General features: G+C 55.4%; 1 protein-coding gene across 4 annotated transcripts in view; it reads right to left on the reverse strand.

Moving 5' to 3' along the window:
* Positions 1–16,614, reverse strand: part of ACTN1 (actinin alpha 1) — a 96,022-nt gene that overhangs the window by 5,464 nt on the left and 73,944 nt on the right. For all 4 annotated transcript variants that reach the window (XM_024739630.1, XM_024739627.1, XM_024739629.1 and 1 more), the window contains exons 9-18: positions 11,497–11,589; positions 9,923–10,153; positions 8,151–8,298; positions 4,885–5,035; positions 4,318–4,426; positions 3,694–3,834; positions 2,676–2,858; positions 2,250–2,384; positions 1,007–1,186; positions 115–261 (exon numbers count right to left, since the gene is read on the reverse strand). In XM_024739630.1, the coding sequence (XP_024595398.1) occupies positions 115–261; positions 1,007–1,186; positions 2,250–2,384; positions 2,676–2,858; positions 3,694–3,834; positions 4,318–4,426; positions 4,885–5,035; positions 8,151–8,298; positions 9,923–10,153; positions 11,497–11,589 (1,518 nt within the window). The remainder of the gene's footprint in view (positions 1–114; positions 262–1,006; positions 1,187–2,249; positions 2,385–2,675; positions 2,859–3,693; positions 3,835–4,317; positions 4,427–4,884; positions 5,036–8,150; positions 8,299–9,922; positions 10,154–11,496; positions 11,590–16,614) is intronic.

Below are 16,614 nucleotides of genomic sequence, written 5' to 3' on the forward strand. Positions count from 1 at the left end.
CCCCCCCGCCACACCTGCCCAGGAGGCAGGCCCACGTGCTGGGCATTGCCCTCCAGGGCCCTGGGGCAGGAGGGACCGGGGCTGCCCTAAGCGAGTGCAGGGGGCGGGGCTCACCCGGTCGAAGTGGTTGAAGGAAGCCCGGAACTCATTCATCTGCTCCTGGCTGATGCCCTTGGCATCCCTGGTCAGGATCTGGTTCTCCACCTCGTTGATGGTCCTGGCAATGGTGGTGAGCAGCTGCTCCCAGCCCACGCGGATGTGCTGCGGGTGGGCAGGGCCTGTCAGCAAAGGGGTTCCAGGCCTGGGCCACCCCTGCCTACTCCTTCCCCTGACAACCAAAATGGCCAAAGCAATCGAACCAGGCCTTCTGTCCGGATTTACAGTGTCACCAGAGGGCAGGGGAACCAGGACAAGGACAACCCACCAGGACAGAGGACCCTGATGATGAAGGGGGAAGCACAGGAGGGTGGTGGTCCCTGCCCGGGATGGCAGAGACCAGAATGACCAGTGTGGTCAGGTCAGGAAGGAGGGCAAAGTTGGCAGCAGGAAAAACTAAAGGACAAAAAAGTGCGTAATTCCCTGAATATCCAACTCCATAACCTCACACACAGGCCTTCACGGTCAAAACAAGTAGGTCATTTAGAAAGCAGATGCCAAGCCAGTGTTCGGAGACCACCAGCCTCAGAATCACCAGGCTGTTTGTTAAAAATTTAGATTGCTGAGCTCCATCCCAGACCTAGTGGATCAAATTCTGGAGACGGGGCCTGGAAATCTGCATTCTCAACAAGCTCCTCGGGAATATTCAGAAGGCACTGAGGACTGAAGACCCAGAGCTCCAGGAGTGAGGAGAAGCGAGTAGCCCCTCACTTAAAAGCCAGAGTTTATCCTACTATGGCCAGTTTTCTTGGATGATGGGTAACCCCCCACCACTGCCCCAGCCCAGGATGGTGAACCAGAAGGGGATCTGGGGCTCCCTCTCTGGAGAAGCCAGGCTGGTGCCACCCACCTCCATGGTGTAGTTGGTGTGCTTGTTGTCGAAGATGAGTGCTTCCTGGATGAGCTGGTGGTCGCCCTCCAGCTGGTCGATCTTGGGCTTGTAGTTGACGATGCTCTTCTCGTATTGCCGCAGGTGGCTGAGCTGGTCCTCCAGGGTCCCGTGCATCTCAATGGAGATCCTCCCAATCTCCTGCTCACCCGGGAAGGAGGCCCTCGTCAGACCGCCCCACTCTGGGTCCCTGGGGTGGAGATTGGGGCCCCCAGGTCATTGACCAACCCCTCAGATGATTCTTGGCACGGAAACAGCATCCTAAAGGATAATGTTATCACCGGCTGAATAGCTCCTGTCTCTCGGGCACCTCTGAGACTCAGGAAGGGGATGCAAGGTCAGCTGCTAATGTAAATGTTCACTCCTCTGCTCCAACTCCCTTCTGAAGCCTAATCCCGGCTACCATCCATCTCGGGCACTCTCCCTGAGCTGGGTCCCTCACAGGCTCAGCGCACCTCACCTACCTTCTCAGTGGCCGTGCTCCTGCTGTTCTGTTCCTAGGATGCCTGTCTTGCCCACCTCAATCCCACCTGCCTCCGTGGTCCAGGACTAGTCCCCGTTTCTGTCAGTCTTTCATCCATGTAAACACACCTTGCTTGTAAAGGCACCTTCTGTGCGCTCAGTTCAACTCAGCAAATATATCCCGAGCACCTACTATGCACAATGTGCTAATAAAGCAGGTGGGGGTGGGATGCAGGGAAGACACAAACATGAACTCGATGTGGTCTCCGCCCTCAAGGAGCTCAGAGGGACACCATGCTCTAACCCACACAGTGTCCCTTCCTTATCTACATCACCCCCATACCTGGCCCAACAATTCAGCAAAAAATTCCACGCTTGCCCAAAGCTCGGTTCTCTCTCTGGGGAGATCACCCTGTCTGACCAAGCTCACGACTCAGGAGGAAGGGAGACCTGGTCAGCCACATAAGCCAAAGGGCAAGCCGAGCCAGTCACCTAGGTACTGCTCCTTCCGTGGGAAGGACTCCTTAGTGGTGTCCCTGTGTGGGTCTTTGCTCTCAAACCAGACACCGGAATCACCCCACAGGCCTTCCTCGCATAGACTCCACCCCCACCCACAGGGCAGCAGACCAGACTCCACAGTCCCCACAGGTCCCGTCCCAGAGGAGACAGAGCAAGCCTGAATGGCTGGGATGGTGCTGCGAAGGGTGGAAACCCTCTCCCTGCTCCCCACGATGGGCCCCACCTCCATCTTGGTCTGGATCCAGGGCCCGATGACGTTGGCCTGGGCCGCAAACTGCTTGCGTAGCCTCTCGTTGTGCTGCTGGCGGGCGTGCTCCTCCATCAGAGCCTGGTCCCTCCGAGGCACCAGCTGCCGTACCTGGGGCAGGAACAATCATGGGACACTGGGATGGGCCAGCCATCTGCCCCCACTTCAGAAGAGGAAATGGAAGAGCCGTGAAGGGAAAGGGCCAGTCAGTAATAGAGTGAACACATTGACCTGTTCTAGAAATTCAGCCATTCATTCACTTGACAGATACTGAGTACTTACTACGTGACAATGAAATCAATGAAAAGTCAGTGAAAATCAACAACACACACAGACAAGAATCCCCGCCCCTCTGAAACTTACAGTGGCTCCGCCAACACCCCACCCAGCCCTTGGACTCACATGGTCCCATTTGCCGTTGATCTCCTGAGGCGTGATGGTTGTGTAGGGGTTGGTGCCCGCCATGTTGACGTGGTAGGTCTGGACAATCTTGGACACCTCGTTGTGGATGCCTAGGATGGCCAGGCGCTCCTTGTCAGCATCGGGGAGGGTGGCCTTGAACTGCTCATGGGCTGTGGTCAGTCCCTGGACATAGACGGGCATGCAGGAGAAGCACAGTGACTGGGAGGGAAGTCCCTCCCACTCACTGGTGCCTCCCGTGGGCAAGAGGAGACAAGGGAAACCTGCAGGCCCCTGGGTAGAGGTGGGTGGAGGGGCCACCGGAGGCCGGCCGCACACCAGCTGGGAGGCCCAGCGGTATCAAGCCAGGGCTCTCGCGGCTGAGCACCAGGACGGCTGGGCTGGCCACGGGAAGGTGCAGACAGCTTCACACTCAGGACTGGTGAAGTCAGCAGCAACCCCCCGGGGGGCGCTCACCACCCCACAGTCAGGTCGGGGACAAGGGGTGCTCCAGGTCTGCTCCTCAGGTGACCTCCCCCAACACACGTTCCTCAACACTTTGCAAAACCTTTTTCGTCTGACACTCCTCAGCTGTACAAAAGAACAGCTTATTGCTATGAAATGGGCTCCTAGATAATTGTTAGGTTAGAGATATAAGGCTCAGGATACAGTACATAATAAACTTTTTGCATTAAAAAAGGGGTGTGGAGAAGAACATGTTAATAAATAAATGTGCTTGCCTATGCAGAGATCATGTGGTCATACTGCTCACCTCTGGGGAGGGGCACTCGGGGCTGGGGGACAAGGAAGGGAACTCATTGCTTCGCCTTTTTAGCTTTTAGCTTTTATACCATGTGCATATATGACTGAGTCAAAATAAATAAAATGCAAAGCTTTCGAATCTATAACATCCTGGGGATGCTAGCCTCAGTCCTCTCCTTACAGGGGCAGTCCTGCGGGAGTGTGGGCCGTGGGCAGCTGGGGAGCCAGCCTCTGGGGGCGAGGGGGGGCGGCAGCACACCTGGATCTCCTCGATAGTGTGCACGATGAAGGTGTCCTGCAGGTCCTCCATGGCCCCCTCCATCCAGTTGTTGAAGGGCGCGGCCCGCTTGGCATATTCCAAGTACAGCTGGTCAATGGTCTCCAGCAGTTTCTCTGTCCGCTGGGAGTGCCAATGGCATGGGGGTGGGGAGGTGTTTAGCAAAGTCATGTCCGGAATCACCATGTCCCCCCACCCCTGTTCCCAACAGCCTTCGAGATCCTCCCGGCCAGCCCAAAGGGGTTCAGGTCTGGAAGCCCAAGACTAACTCAGACAGAAAGAACAGGCTCTCTCTGAGGTGCCGGTTCTTAATATGGGGTGTACGGACCACCCCTCAACTGAGTCACCCAGCCTGGGCCCCAGAGAGTATGGCTTGGAGAACAAGAAAGTTCTCAAACAGCTGGGGTGGGGCTGAGTACACTAAACCGGGAGGATGGGATACGATTAGGACATCTCCATCAGGGCAAAGGTCAAGTCCAGGGTCAATGTGAGCCTTCCACAGGCAGGCCAGGCCTGGGGAAGGTCCGGGGAACCCAGTGGAGCCTCTCAGCCCAGAGCAAAGAGAGTTGCTGAAGGCAGGCCTCTGCCTCCCTCGGGGGCCCTCACCTCCAGAGCTTCCCTCCGCTTCTGGGTTAGGGCCCCCAGATTGTCCCACTGGTCACAGATCCTTTGGCACCGGGCATTGACACTGGGTGAGTCGTAATAGTCCAGCTCACTGGGAAGGAGGAGACAGGAGGAGTCAGATGACCCAGGTGACTTCCGTGGCCTGCTCTCCTCTCCCTGGGGCTGGGGCGCTGGTGGCACTTGAAGGCCAGGTGTGCTCGCTTCATGAAGACCTTCCAGGACTCCCCTCCCACTCTCAACTCCTTGGCTTTCAGGAGACCGCTGGCAGGAGACCAGCGAAGGCCAGTTCTCCTCTGCAAGGGCCCCCACCCCAACCCTGCAAAAATGCCCAATGACAGGAAGCCACTAAGGCCAGCCGAGAGCTCAGAGCCAAGACTTGGTCGTCCTCTGGTCCCACACCAGTTACAGGTGAGGACCGAAGGCCTGGGACAGGACGGTCACAGGCTATTCCCCACCTGGGGGGAACGTCCTTAGCCTTCCGTACTGACGACTTTTCAGGCCACGCTCCCACCTCCCACAGCGCCCCTGTGCCCGCTGGGCCGGGCCTACTTGAGCTCCTGCGCAATGGCGGCGATCTGCTCCACGCGGTCCTGGTGGGCGGCCAGGTCGCTCTCGAAGGCCTCGTGCTTCTTGAGCAGGGCCTTGATCTCCGAGAGGGTGGCCGTCTCGTAATCCTTATGTCGCAGCATGGCCTCTTTGCCTGGGGTCAGAGACAGGGCACGAGGCTGGGCGGGAGCCGGGAGGCCCCACCTTCTTGACCCCAACGACCCACCCCTCAGGGCCCGGGAGCTCCACTTCCGGTACATCCCGAGGAGGAGGCGTGCCCTATGCGATGACCGATTATCCGCAGTTTGAGAAAGCAGATGTGCAACCGGAACACCCATCCACGATGGGGCGGGGGCGGGAAAGTCACTACTTTCCACGGAGCATGTCAGGGCCATCGGGCGTGGTGATGTACAAAGGCTATGCTGGACCAGGAGGGGAAGTTAGGGCATAACATGAACTTTATAAACAGCAGGAAACGATGATCTATGCCTGTGGTATAACCAGGGAAAAACAAGCCAAGCCCCTCAGGGATACCCCATCTTTAGAGTTTCTCCAGTTATAGTTGCTGGTCCCCAGCAGCCCGGCAGGAACCCCTCCCCTCAATTACGCTCAGTGTGGGTAGCATGTCCAGTGCACTCTGCACATAAGCCATCAGTGGCCAGAACCTTCTCCCATCATCAGGTGCACTGCCCTCCCTTTTTAGGGGCAAGGCACACTTGGATTTCTTGGATTTTTGTTTCCCAGGAGAAAAAGGGGATGAGAAATGACCTCCCAGACTGTTGTTAGACAATGGTTATCAGCTACCCTGGGAAGCAGCTGCTGCAGGGCAGGGGCTGACCTGGCCTTGCCTGCACTCCCACCTCCTGTGTTCGCACCCATCAGGGATGCTCAGCCCCTCTCAGTAAACGAAGGCTGGTTTGTGAGGTGAGGGCTTCTTTCCTCCTCTTTACTCCTTTTTCTTTGTCAGAATAATAATATGACAAGTTTCGGGAAAAAATACCACAGATGAGCCTACTTATCTACTCCTTTTCAGTCTTGCCTTATATGGATGTTGTGTTGAAACCATCAGGTGTATATAAATAAGGTTCCTGCTTTTTTTTTTTTTTTTGCGTTACGCGGGCCTCTCACTGTTGTGGCCTCTCCCGTTGGGGAGCACAGGCTCCGGACGCGCAGGCTCAGCGGCCATGGCTCACGGGCCCAGCTGCTCCGTGGCATGTGGGATCTTCCTGGACCAGGGCACGAACCTGTGTCCCCTGCATCGGCAGGCGGACTCTCAACCACTGTGCCACCAGGGAAGCCCCGGTTCCTGCTTTGAAAATACTCAGCAGCACGTCATCAGTTTCTGCTCTGGCTCCGGCGGCTTTTACATGAGCCACTCTGATGGCTGCGTGACATTCTGTCGCGTGGCCGAACCGTCACTGGCGTAACCACTCATCGCCCTACCATGGGGCGTTCAGGGCCCTCAGCCGGCACTGCTGTAGATGGTCTCATCGCAAACATCCCAGACACGTGACTTCGGCCATGCTTAGGGTTAATTTTTTAGACAGTCTCAAGAAATGCAATTCCCGGGTAAGCGGGCAATAACACTGTCAAGCGTGAGTACGTGTGCCCAGCAGCTGTGCCGGCATCTACAGGCACGCCAGCACCTCTCATGACCTTGCTGGCGGCTGGCAAGCTGGCGGGGCCAATCCTTGCTCTGTACCTTTTGGCAAGCTGTTCCTTGGCTCCGGAGAGGACACGATAGGAGCATGTGGGTGAACAGGTGCAATTTCCACCATCCCCCTTCTACTCCGCACATCCACGCTTGGATAAACAGCTCCGTACATGCACAGTAAATGTGGGGCAGCAACCTCATATCACTGTATACAAAGCTCAGCAAACCCCCTCTGCTGAGCCAGGCACACACTCCTATCCCAACCAAGCCGCGCTACCCCCAAGTGGCCGTCCCTACTCGTCTCCAGCCTAATGTCTGACGATCACAACAGAGCTGGGTGGGGGTGTCTTAGGGCACTGAGCTCCACTGGCCAGTTGGTCTGCACCAGGGGCTCCAGCTGAAAAGGCTGCACGGCCCCCTCTCCAGCCCCAGCCCAGGTTCTGAGGAAAAGACCATTCCAGGTATGATCTTCTCTCTTTGGAGTTAACCTTAGCTGCCAACAAGCAGACATCAGACATGGCCCCAACAACCTCCAGGTCAGAGTGATGGAGACACGCAGGTGCTAAGGCCAGGGCTCCAGGGTACTACAATGGGAGGCCAGAAACAGGAAAAGGGCAGGCATTGGAGGGAAGATATCAAGGGCTACCATTTACTGAGAGTGTTACATGGGCCAGGCACCCGACCAAGCATAAAATGCAGTTATGGTGTGTAAGCATACAACAACCCCATGAGGAGGTATGCTGAGATGAATAGTGTCCCCCCAAAACTCATGTCCAACCCAGAACCTCAGAATCTGACCTTATTTGGAAATAGGGTCTTTGCAGATGTAATTAGTTAAGATGAGGTCATACTGGATCAGGGTGGGCCCTAAATCCAATGGCTGGTGTCTTTAGTAGAAAACTGAGAGGCAGACTGAGTCAGAGAGACCCAGAGAGAAGCGGCCACGTGAGGATGGAGGCAGAGATTGGAGTGATGCTGCTACCAGCCAAGGAACACCGAGGACTGCCAGCAACCACCAGACGTGGGGAAGAAGCATTGGACAACCTCCCCCTCAGAGCCTCCAGAAGGAGCCAGCCCTGATGACAATTCGCTTTAGGACTTCTAGTCTCCTGAACTGTGAGAGGATGCATTTCTGTTCTGTTAAACCGCCCAGTTTATGGTAATTTGCAGTCCCAGGAAACTAATCCGGGAGGGTACATCATCACCTGCATGTAATAGACAAGGAAACAAGACCACTGGTCCAAGTTGCACTGCTTCAAGGTGGCAATGTCGGGGTTTGAACCCCAACCTAATTCAGGGAAGAAGAAATCATTATAGTGACAAGAATAATTAACACATATATAGCATTGTGCTATGCCGGGAACTCTTTTCCGTGCATCTAATGTATTAAGTCATTTAACCCTCATAAACCTATGAGGTTGGTACTATTATTGTCCCCACTTTACAGATGAGAAAACTGAGGCAACCAAAAGGCTGATGCACTTGCCTAATGTCAAGGAACTAGCAAGAGACAAAACAAAACAAATAATAAACAAGAAAAAAAGGAGCTGTGGCTGGTGGTTCAGCATGAAAGCCAGACCCTTGGAGTAGGGGGCAGGGGCTAGGCTGGCCTTACCATCCGTCCAGGCCTCGTGGATGGAGGCCTTCTGCCGGAACTTCTCTGCCAGGTGGTCGAGCCGCTCCAGCCTCCGGATCTCATTCAGCAGCCACTCCTCATAGCCCTTCTCTGCCTGCTCCAGGCAACCCCAGGCGTTGTTGATGTCCTGTTAAGGATGGGAGGCACAGGGTCAGCCCGCCTGGCCTCCCGAAACCCCAGAGCTGCTCCGTGGCCTTCCAGGAGGAGCCTCCTCCCCGTCCAGCCCGCACGGTGTTTCCCAGGGCTCCCGGGCACCAGGCCTCCTGGACAGAGAGTGGGGCTGCCCAGCTACGGGGTGTTGGGTGTGCAGCTCAGTGGGCAGAAAGCCCAAGGCCCTCTGTGCTCCAGGACTGGCTTCTGACAGGATTTTGAGCAATCACAGAGCTCACAGGGCCAGCCAGGGAGACAGAGCAACAGACTGAACGAGGCAGACAGGTGTGGGAGCCTCCCAGCCTTCCCACATTTCTGGGTCCACTCATGGGCCCCAGCCTCCGGGCCCTGGGCAATAATAGCCTGGAGCCTGTAGGGACCCTGGCCTGGGTGAGCCAGCCAGGAGCTGCCCAGAGATAGTGACAGGTACTGAGCATAAACCCACAGGCCTTCAGACAGGGAGCCACTGACAGGGCCATCCCCTACAGTTAGCACAAGGGCACCCCTGGGCTGTGATGGCTGACCCAGCTCGAGTGCCACCCAGGTCCCTGCCATGTGCCAAGGGCCACACTGCCTCCACCCAGAGGAGGGGCTTTAAAGCACAGAGCACCCTCCAGATAGCAGCAGCTCTGGCCATCTAAAAACTGCTGATTCATCCTGTAAAAGGATGCAGTTTTCCAAACTGCATGTACAACGTCACAGCCTTTTCCCTGTCCCCCAGAGTTCCCCCATGATCCTGCTTCCTTTTCCAATGCTGTCTGCATGCTTCTCCCCGTCCCTTCCATTCCTGCCTTATGTGCTCATGTCTCATCAACTCTCCATTGCAGAGGGCAAAAGCTCCACCCTGTTGAATTTTAAATTTTCTTTTACATGTTTCCCTGGCTCATAAAATTTCTCACGTTCTGCGGAGAGGGTAAAGAGGGAGAAATAACATAAAGTGACATAAATGAAGAAAATTTTATGACATGGAAACCTGGTCACAATATATTGTTGTTGCTTTTAAAGCAGCTTATTAATTAAAACATGCTTTACGATTCCCTTAAAAATTACATTTACAGAGACTAAAAGAATCTCTTTCCCCCCCAACATCTTTTAAGTTGGTCCTGGGTAGTAAGATTATGAATAATTTCTATTTTCTGAATTTTGCTTATTTATACCTTTGAAATATCCTACCAAAAAATCTATTACTTAAGGTAATAAAAACAATTTTTAAGTAAGATTCCGTGAAAGTGAAAATTATCCTTATTGCTGTTATACCTTGTTTGGTTCAACATGTCAAGAGGGATTTTGTTTGCAAAGATGATTTTTCTGAGGGGTAGGGAGGAAGGTGCTGGGGGCAGATCCAAGTGGATGTTCAGGGGTCTGGAAGGGCAAGTCTGACCCGGAATGGTGAGGAGAGAAGGGGCTCTGTTCCTGGGGAGGGAGGGAACCCCACATGGCTGAGTGTGGGCTGGAGCCTGGGCGGTCACCTGGAAGGGAGAACTGGTCTCTGGAGCAGGGTGGGCAGGTAGAGAGCACACGCCCCCGCCCTGCCCCACTCACGATGCGGCATTTGATGGTGATCCGGCACAGCTCAGGGTGGGGGCAGCCCGGGTGCTCACCGAGACCATCCTGCCCTCGGAGGGCGTGAAGGCGGGCCGGTTGCTGAGGCGCAGCTTGGTCTGCAGCGTGTTGAAGTTGATCTCCAGCTGGCACTTCTCCTGCACCTTGGGCGGCTTGTGCAGGCGCCGGTAGTCTCGGAAGTCCTCCAGCTTCTGCTGCATGGCGTGCATGGTGTTCTCGGGTAGCCGGTTCTCCAGCCACGGGATGGTGCGGCGGATCCACTCCAGCAGCTGGAGGTAGCGGGGGAGGATGCTGGGATGGGGGCAAGGACTGGCCTCCCTCTCCTCCTGATGCTGGTGGGGGGCATCTCTCCTGACGGCACACTCTTTCCCAACTACCACCCCAGGCCACTCGGCCAGGTTCCAGGGCATTCCCTCTGAGAATCAAAGACCTCATGAAGCCTGGCCGCGAGGGTGTGTTAACTCACAGCCAGCATCACTCAACCTCCCTGCCCTGCCAAGGCAAGACCTGGGGGCAAGATGGCTCAGCTAAGAGCAGGAGACCCGAGTTCTATTTCTAGGTCTACTACCTGGCTGGGCCTCAGTTTCCTCATCTTATCATGAAGGTGTGAAAACTCATTCCCTGAGGCCCCTGCCACCCGACCTTCTAGGATTCTAGAATGTGGGTCCCTGACTCAAAAAGGAAGAGGCTGGCCTCTGGGGCACAGGCAGGGATTGTTTTCCTCGATGAGGTGATGGAGGAGAGTGGAAGTGATGAGAGGAAAGACGTGATCCCCTGCAGGGTACCAGGCACGTGGCCCGAACTAACTCATCTGAATGATGGCGAGAGCTACGTCGTCACGGGGTTAAGTACTGTGATCCTGCCTCAGGTGGCGGAGGAGGTAACCAAGGCACCGTGAGGTTCTGTGACTTGCCAAGGTGACCAAGGTGGAATGGTAGCACAGGGATTAAACCCAGGCACCTGGGCACCAGAACTTGGGTTGTCCCTATGCTGGACGGCAGATCTGATCTACCGAGAGGCTGGGCTGAGCTGTTCAGAGGGCTGAATTCTTCTAAGGAAGAAGCAAGTGGAGCTCTAACCCAAATGCAGCCAATGGCAGAACAGCAAATCCAGTCCTGTCCCCTCCTGTCCCCTGGGTGGGCCCAGCTGCTAAGCTAGCCTGAGCCAGCACTGATTTCTCCCCCATTCACATCCTCTCAGAACCGCATACTTCTTTTCTAGTCCAAGCGAAACCCCCAGCACAACAGTACACTCACTGGTCTCGAAAGGCCTCCGAGGTCCCTTAGCACAGCTTTCACTTGTTAAGTGAAAAACAAAACAAGACCCAGAGAGGTGAAGGGATTTCCCAGGCTTACTCTCGGTGATAGAAAAAGCCTGGAACTCGGCTCTCCAAAGCCCAGATTGGCCCCGGACCCACCCTCTGCTCTCTGGGAGAGCAGAAGCAGAGCCGAAGCCGCTCTAGGAGGACTGCTGGGGATGAGGGATGACACCCAGCCTGGGACTGTGCCTGGGCACAGATGTGGAGGTACGGGTTCTGGGGCCCCCTCGTCTCTCAGGGCAGGGTGGCGGGGCCTTGCTGGGGCCAGGCCGGGAGAACCCAGAGGGAACCCACATCGCTGGCCAGCTTTTCGTAGTCTTCCATGAGGCGCTCATTCTCCTGGTTGACGGCCAGCACCTTGCAGATGCGATTGGCGGCTGTCTCGGCCTGGCAACAAGACAGAGAGGGACACAGTCAGCCTCACGACAGCGGGAGCGCCTGGCACACGCCTGCGGTGACGACGTCTCCCCCCGCCCCTGCAGATCACGTGGTTGGAAGGCACCTCCCAAGACTCTGAATTCACAGGCTCCTCGCCATCCTCTCTGCCAGCCCGGGCCGAGTCCCACAGATCAAGTGAGCCCAGACAGAGATCTTAGCGGCTGAACTGGGGGCCCCTGAAGAAGAGCCTAAGTTTGAGATCCAACATGTATGTTGGAAAGAAACTAATCCAATGACTGGTAGAATCGAAATACTCAGCTCAGGTGGAGGGGTGAGAAAATCCATGCCCATCCTGGAATTCCAAACTGGAGACCCTGGGGCTCCCAAGGCTCAGGCTTTCAGACTGACTTTGCCAGCATCTTGGAGATGCAGGAATTCCAATCTGGGAGTCCTAGAATAAGGTGCTGATGAGAAGCGGGGCCCCTCAGGACCCCTGCAGAATCTCTCTAGGCTCCTGGCCCAAAGCCCAAAGAACTTTAAGAGAAGCTGCAGGAATTAAGGATCAACCCAGCACAGGCAGGATGTCCAGAAAGCAGGCACGGGCACCTCTGGGAAAGCTAAGCACACATTCCACACCGAGTGCTGGGCCAGCAGACACCCGATGTGGGCCTTGGTGGCAAGAGGAACTAAATAGGACTGAACGGCAATCAGATACAAAAGGCCCAGGAACCCCAGGGGACACTGCTTCTCCCGCTTAGAGGGCACTGTGCACCCGACACCGGCAGGGGCCAGGCGCTCCTAAACCCACTTTGCTCGGGTGATCTTTTTTTTTTTTTTTTTTTTTCGGACAGTGGCCACGGCTCGCGGGCCTAGCCACTCTGCAGCATGTGGGATCTTCCCGGACCAGGGCACGAACCCGTGACCCCTGCATCGGCAGGCGGACTCGCAACCACTGCGCCACCAGGGAAGCCCTCGGGTGATCTTTAAATGCAGTTCTTGTGCACATCCTAACCCAACTGCAAGGGGAGGGGAACTCGAAGCCATTTGGGGGTCCTGTGATAGGAAGATGGCCTAAGGGTGGCAGCAGATAACGCCAATGAGCAAACAGATAAGCATCCTGGGGCCCTGGAGAAGGGTGACCCTGCAGATGGCAAAGGTTTACGGGGGAGAAAGACGGGACCTTGCGCCCGGTTGATGAACAAGACAAAACGGGTTTCAACTGCAGCAAGATAAACTGAGGCCAGGCATCAAGAAGTTCCTGAGAATGACGGTGCTTTGACTTGGGAAGGAACAACTGAGAAGATGCAAATGCTTTCTCATTGCAGAACTCTGCAAATAGAACACACGCCCACCAAATCATGTGATGCGTGGGTGACTGCCAGGTGTGTGTGCGAGGGGGCAGGATGAGATCACCATAAAGGTTCTTCCGAGCTCCAAGCGAAGACACTGCACCCTCCAGGGCGAGGTTTCAGGGCGGGTGGGCCTCCAGTGGGAGAGCTGTGGGTGTGGCCAGAGGGGGAGCTGAGAGTCCCAGGTCTCAAGAAACTGAGACAAGCAGTCAATCCTTAGATCCTCAGTCGCTGCGCCCCAACCTAACTCTGTCCTGGAGATGCCAAGGCCACTTCTCACAGGACCATCAGGAACTCCTGACGGATCGTCCTTCCTCTAAGGAACCAACAAGCAACCATGGGGGAATCCCAAGAGGCCACAAGGAGAGAAATTCCTTCCTGGAGCCCGTCCCAGAAGATGTGGGGCCCCGGAACGAACAGGGTCATGGGAACTGGGCTGATGTCCCCAGGAATCTGCCTGGAGTCACCGGGGCCACTTCCCTTGAAGGCTGGGGAGGGGACCCGGGGGAGGCCAGGGCTCTCCCGTGTGCTGACATGTACGTAAGACTGTGGGGTGGCTGCAAAGCCCCCAGCCCAACGTGCTGGTCAAGCAAGTAAGAATCACAGGTAGCCCCTAATCATCGGCAAGAAGCAGCTGCCACTGTGATGGCGAATGGCTCAAGCCCACCTTCATCGTGTTATCCTCCTGATTCATCTTGAGATCCTGGGCTCAGAGGCCGTAAGCTTTGATTTGTGTGTCAATTTGTGAACTTGGTGGACTGAGTGAGGCCTGTGCTCATGGGATTCTGGAAGACACGTCCTGCGGGCCTTAAGGGCCTTGGCCGTCCCTCAGAGGCCCCAGGGTCAAAGGGGGCTCCTTTTGGATGAAGTCTAGGGGAGTTCCCGGGTGGGGCTCCTGGGGACTTTTTATAAAGATCATCAAATGGGCTGAGAAAATATTTGATAGAAACAGGCCAAAGGATGACTTCCAAGTGCCAAAGGAAAAGATGACTAGAAATTTGTGTTGACCCTTCCATGGTTTTTTGTTTTTTATGACCCACTTTAAGGTGTATTGTTATACATTGTAATACAAAACAATGTGCTTAGTTTTATATTAGTTATTTGTTTCTAAGTTATGGATTATTAGCCCCGGAGCGCTCAGCTATCCTCAAATGAAACCCTCAGCTATTCCAGGCCAAACTGCCTCTCTACAAATCAGCATCAAATTAGCTGGTACAGGTACAGTCTGGAGAGGAAGCAGCCTCAATGCCGGTGACATCCAACAGCCAACTGAGGCCAAATGACGCGCCGTGGCGCTGCCACCCACCACCTACAGTCATGCGAGTGCCACGAAGATCTCATCTGTGACATTTTTCGTCAAAAATTTCCCAAATCTAGCTAGAATTGCCCATTTCCTTCCTCCCACAGCTTCCCACTGCCTAGTCTTTCTCCATGTCCCAAGTCAGCTCCCTGCCCTGGTGTCCCTGCCAGCGAGGACCCCAGACACAAGGGAGCCAACCCCGCGGCGCTCAGCCCTGACCCCAGCGACCGACTCTGGCTTTGCCCCCAGTCCTCACTCCAGGCAGCGGGACGGACGTGCTCTCCTCTGGAGGCTGCACCGTCACACCACGAAGCGTCGCACAAGCCGTGACCACCTTCCTCAACCTTCCCTGAGCCTTTCAGTTGCAGATCCCCACCACTCAACCCTTAAGACCCTCAAGCTCCAGTGTCTCCTGCTCGAGAAAGCCTCCACATCCCGCAGCCCTGCAGCGCCCCCCCGCTGCTCAGCTCTGCAGCAGAGTAGAGATTAGGCCACAGCATCACGAGCTTGTTTATTAAGAGTTTTCCCGGATGGACCGTGAATCCCTTGAGGGCAGGAACCGGGTTTCTTTCCCTTAGAAGATTCACAACCAGCTGGCGACAAATGGAAGGCTGCGAACAGCATCATCTACTCCTAAAAGCATCCAGAACCCCCTACAGCAAGTCCGGTTCGTGCCCCAAAAGGCTGTTTCTCAGAAACAGTTCCCAATAGGCCATGAATGTTAAAGCAACAAACTACACAAACAAACGCTGGTTGCTCACAAGCCGTTCTAAACCCCTCCAGGGGAAGAGGAGGGGAGAGGAAAGCTGAGAAAGAATGAGAACCAAAACCAACACGTCAGACGGGAGTTGGTCCTCATCTGACTAGGAACGTCCATCACACACACTGGCATCCGTACAAGTGCAGTATCCACACAGGCACACAAACACGTGTACACCTGCATGCACGCATGTATTAGACTCGGCTGTCTTTCTAGTTCCACCGCCCAAGGCTTGATAAGAGAAAGACAGTGAAGAGGATGCAGGGCACTGGGTGTGGGTTTCAAGGACACTTTCCCCCACTGGCTCCAGACACGGAGACAGTCAAGACAAGAAGAGTCGATGAGTCTGAAAGACTCCTCCTTCTTCCACGGGAGAGGGGCAAGATTCCCCTCCCACCGGCCTGCTGAGCTGTAAGCAGTTGCCTGACTCCTTCAAAGTGGGATGGGAGGGGCAACTCTGGGTGAGGCTCCTGACCCAGGACATGAGAGGAACACACCCCGATCCCCACCCCCCCACCCCATCCCCCCAGCTGGTGACCTTGTCCTCATGTATGGACAAAAGGAGCATGAAATGACTGCAACAGGGATGAGTGAGAGGGAAGAGGGCATGGGGGGAGGTGGCATGAGATTTGGGAGGGAGAAAAGCAGGCTGCTTCACACACACACACACACGCACGCACGCACGCGCGCACGCATACACACACACACGCACACACACACTCCCTTCCGAGCATCACCAGCCAGGACACAGGGAAGGCTTCAGAGACAGGGAAGGCCAGTGTCAACGGGCATGAAGCCCAGGAGAGAACCCTGCAGGAGCAGGGGAGGAGGAAGGAGAGCTGGAAAGAGGGGAAAGACCACGGCCGAGAGCTCAGCCTAGCCCTGGGTGCAGGCAAGACTCTGTGCGGTTCTCAGGGCTGGAGGCCCAGTGAGGCAAGGAGATAGATGGTGCGCACATCCTGCCCAAAAGGTGGGGTGTAAGAGGGGCCAGAAGAAGCTAACAAGAAAGAGCAGCAGCAGAGGTGGGACAAAGAGAAAGGAGAAGCAAGAGGCTGGCCAGAGAAGAGGCTGAAAAGGGCTGGGCCTCCTGGGGATGCTGGGACACCCAGGATGGGGAGCCTCCAGGCGGGGCTGTTTCCTGTCAGGCAGTACCCACGAGGCCTGGAAGGAAAGTGAGGAAGGTCTTGGGTGCCCATCCAGGCAGGGCATGGGGCACCTCTATTGCAGAACTGTCATGCTTATTCTGTTAGAAGACATTTTTACTGCCATTTGCAAGATTATTTTTGTAAAAAATATTCAAATCTTCATGGTCTATGGTGCACACAGGGCACCCTTGGGTAGTATGCAACCTGTACCACTGTCCCTGGCAGGCCTGGTTGGGAAGGATCAGGCAGGACTCTGAGCCTCTGGACTGGACACGAAGGGGAAGGCAGAAGACTTCGCCCTGCCCTGGCTGCTGGGTAATTTGAGAGGGTAGTCTTGCTTAAGTAGATGGAGAGAGAGAGAGAGACGTGAGAAGGTGCTGGATATTTAAGAGAATAGGCAGGAAGCAGAGCCAAGAACTGTGCTGCTTGGGATAAGGGCTCTCAACTCAGTCCAGGGAAGGAGCTGAGACCACAAGCTTC

The sequence above is a fragment of the Neophocaena asiaeorientalis genome, unplaced genomic scaffold, assembly GCF_003031525.2.
Source record: "Neophocaena asiaeorientalis asiaeorientalis breed wild unplaced genomic scaffold, Neophocaena_asiaeorientalis_V1.1 scaffold348, whole genome shotgun sequence".
NCBI classification, from domain to species: domain Eukaryota; kingdom Metazoa; phylum Chordata; class Mammalia; order Artiodactyla; family Phocoenidae; genus Neophocaena; species Neophocaena asiaeorientalis.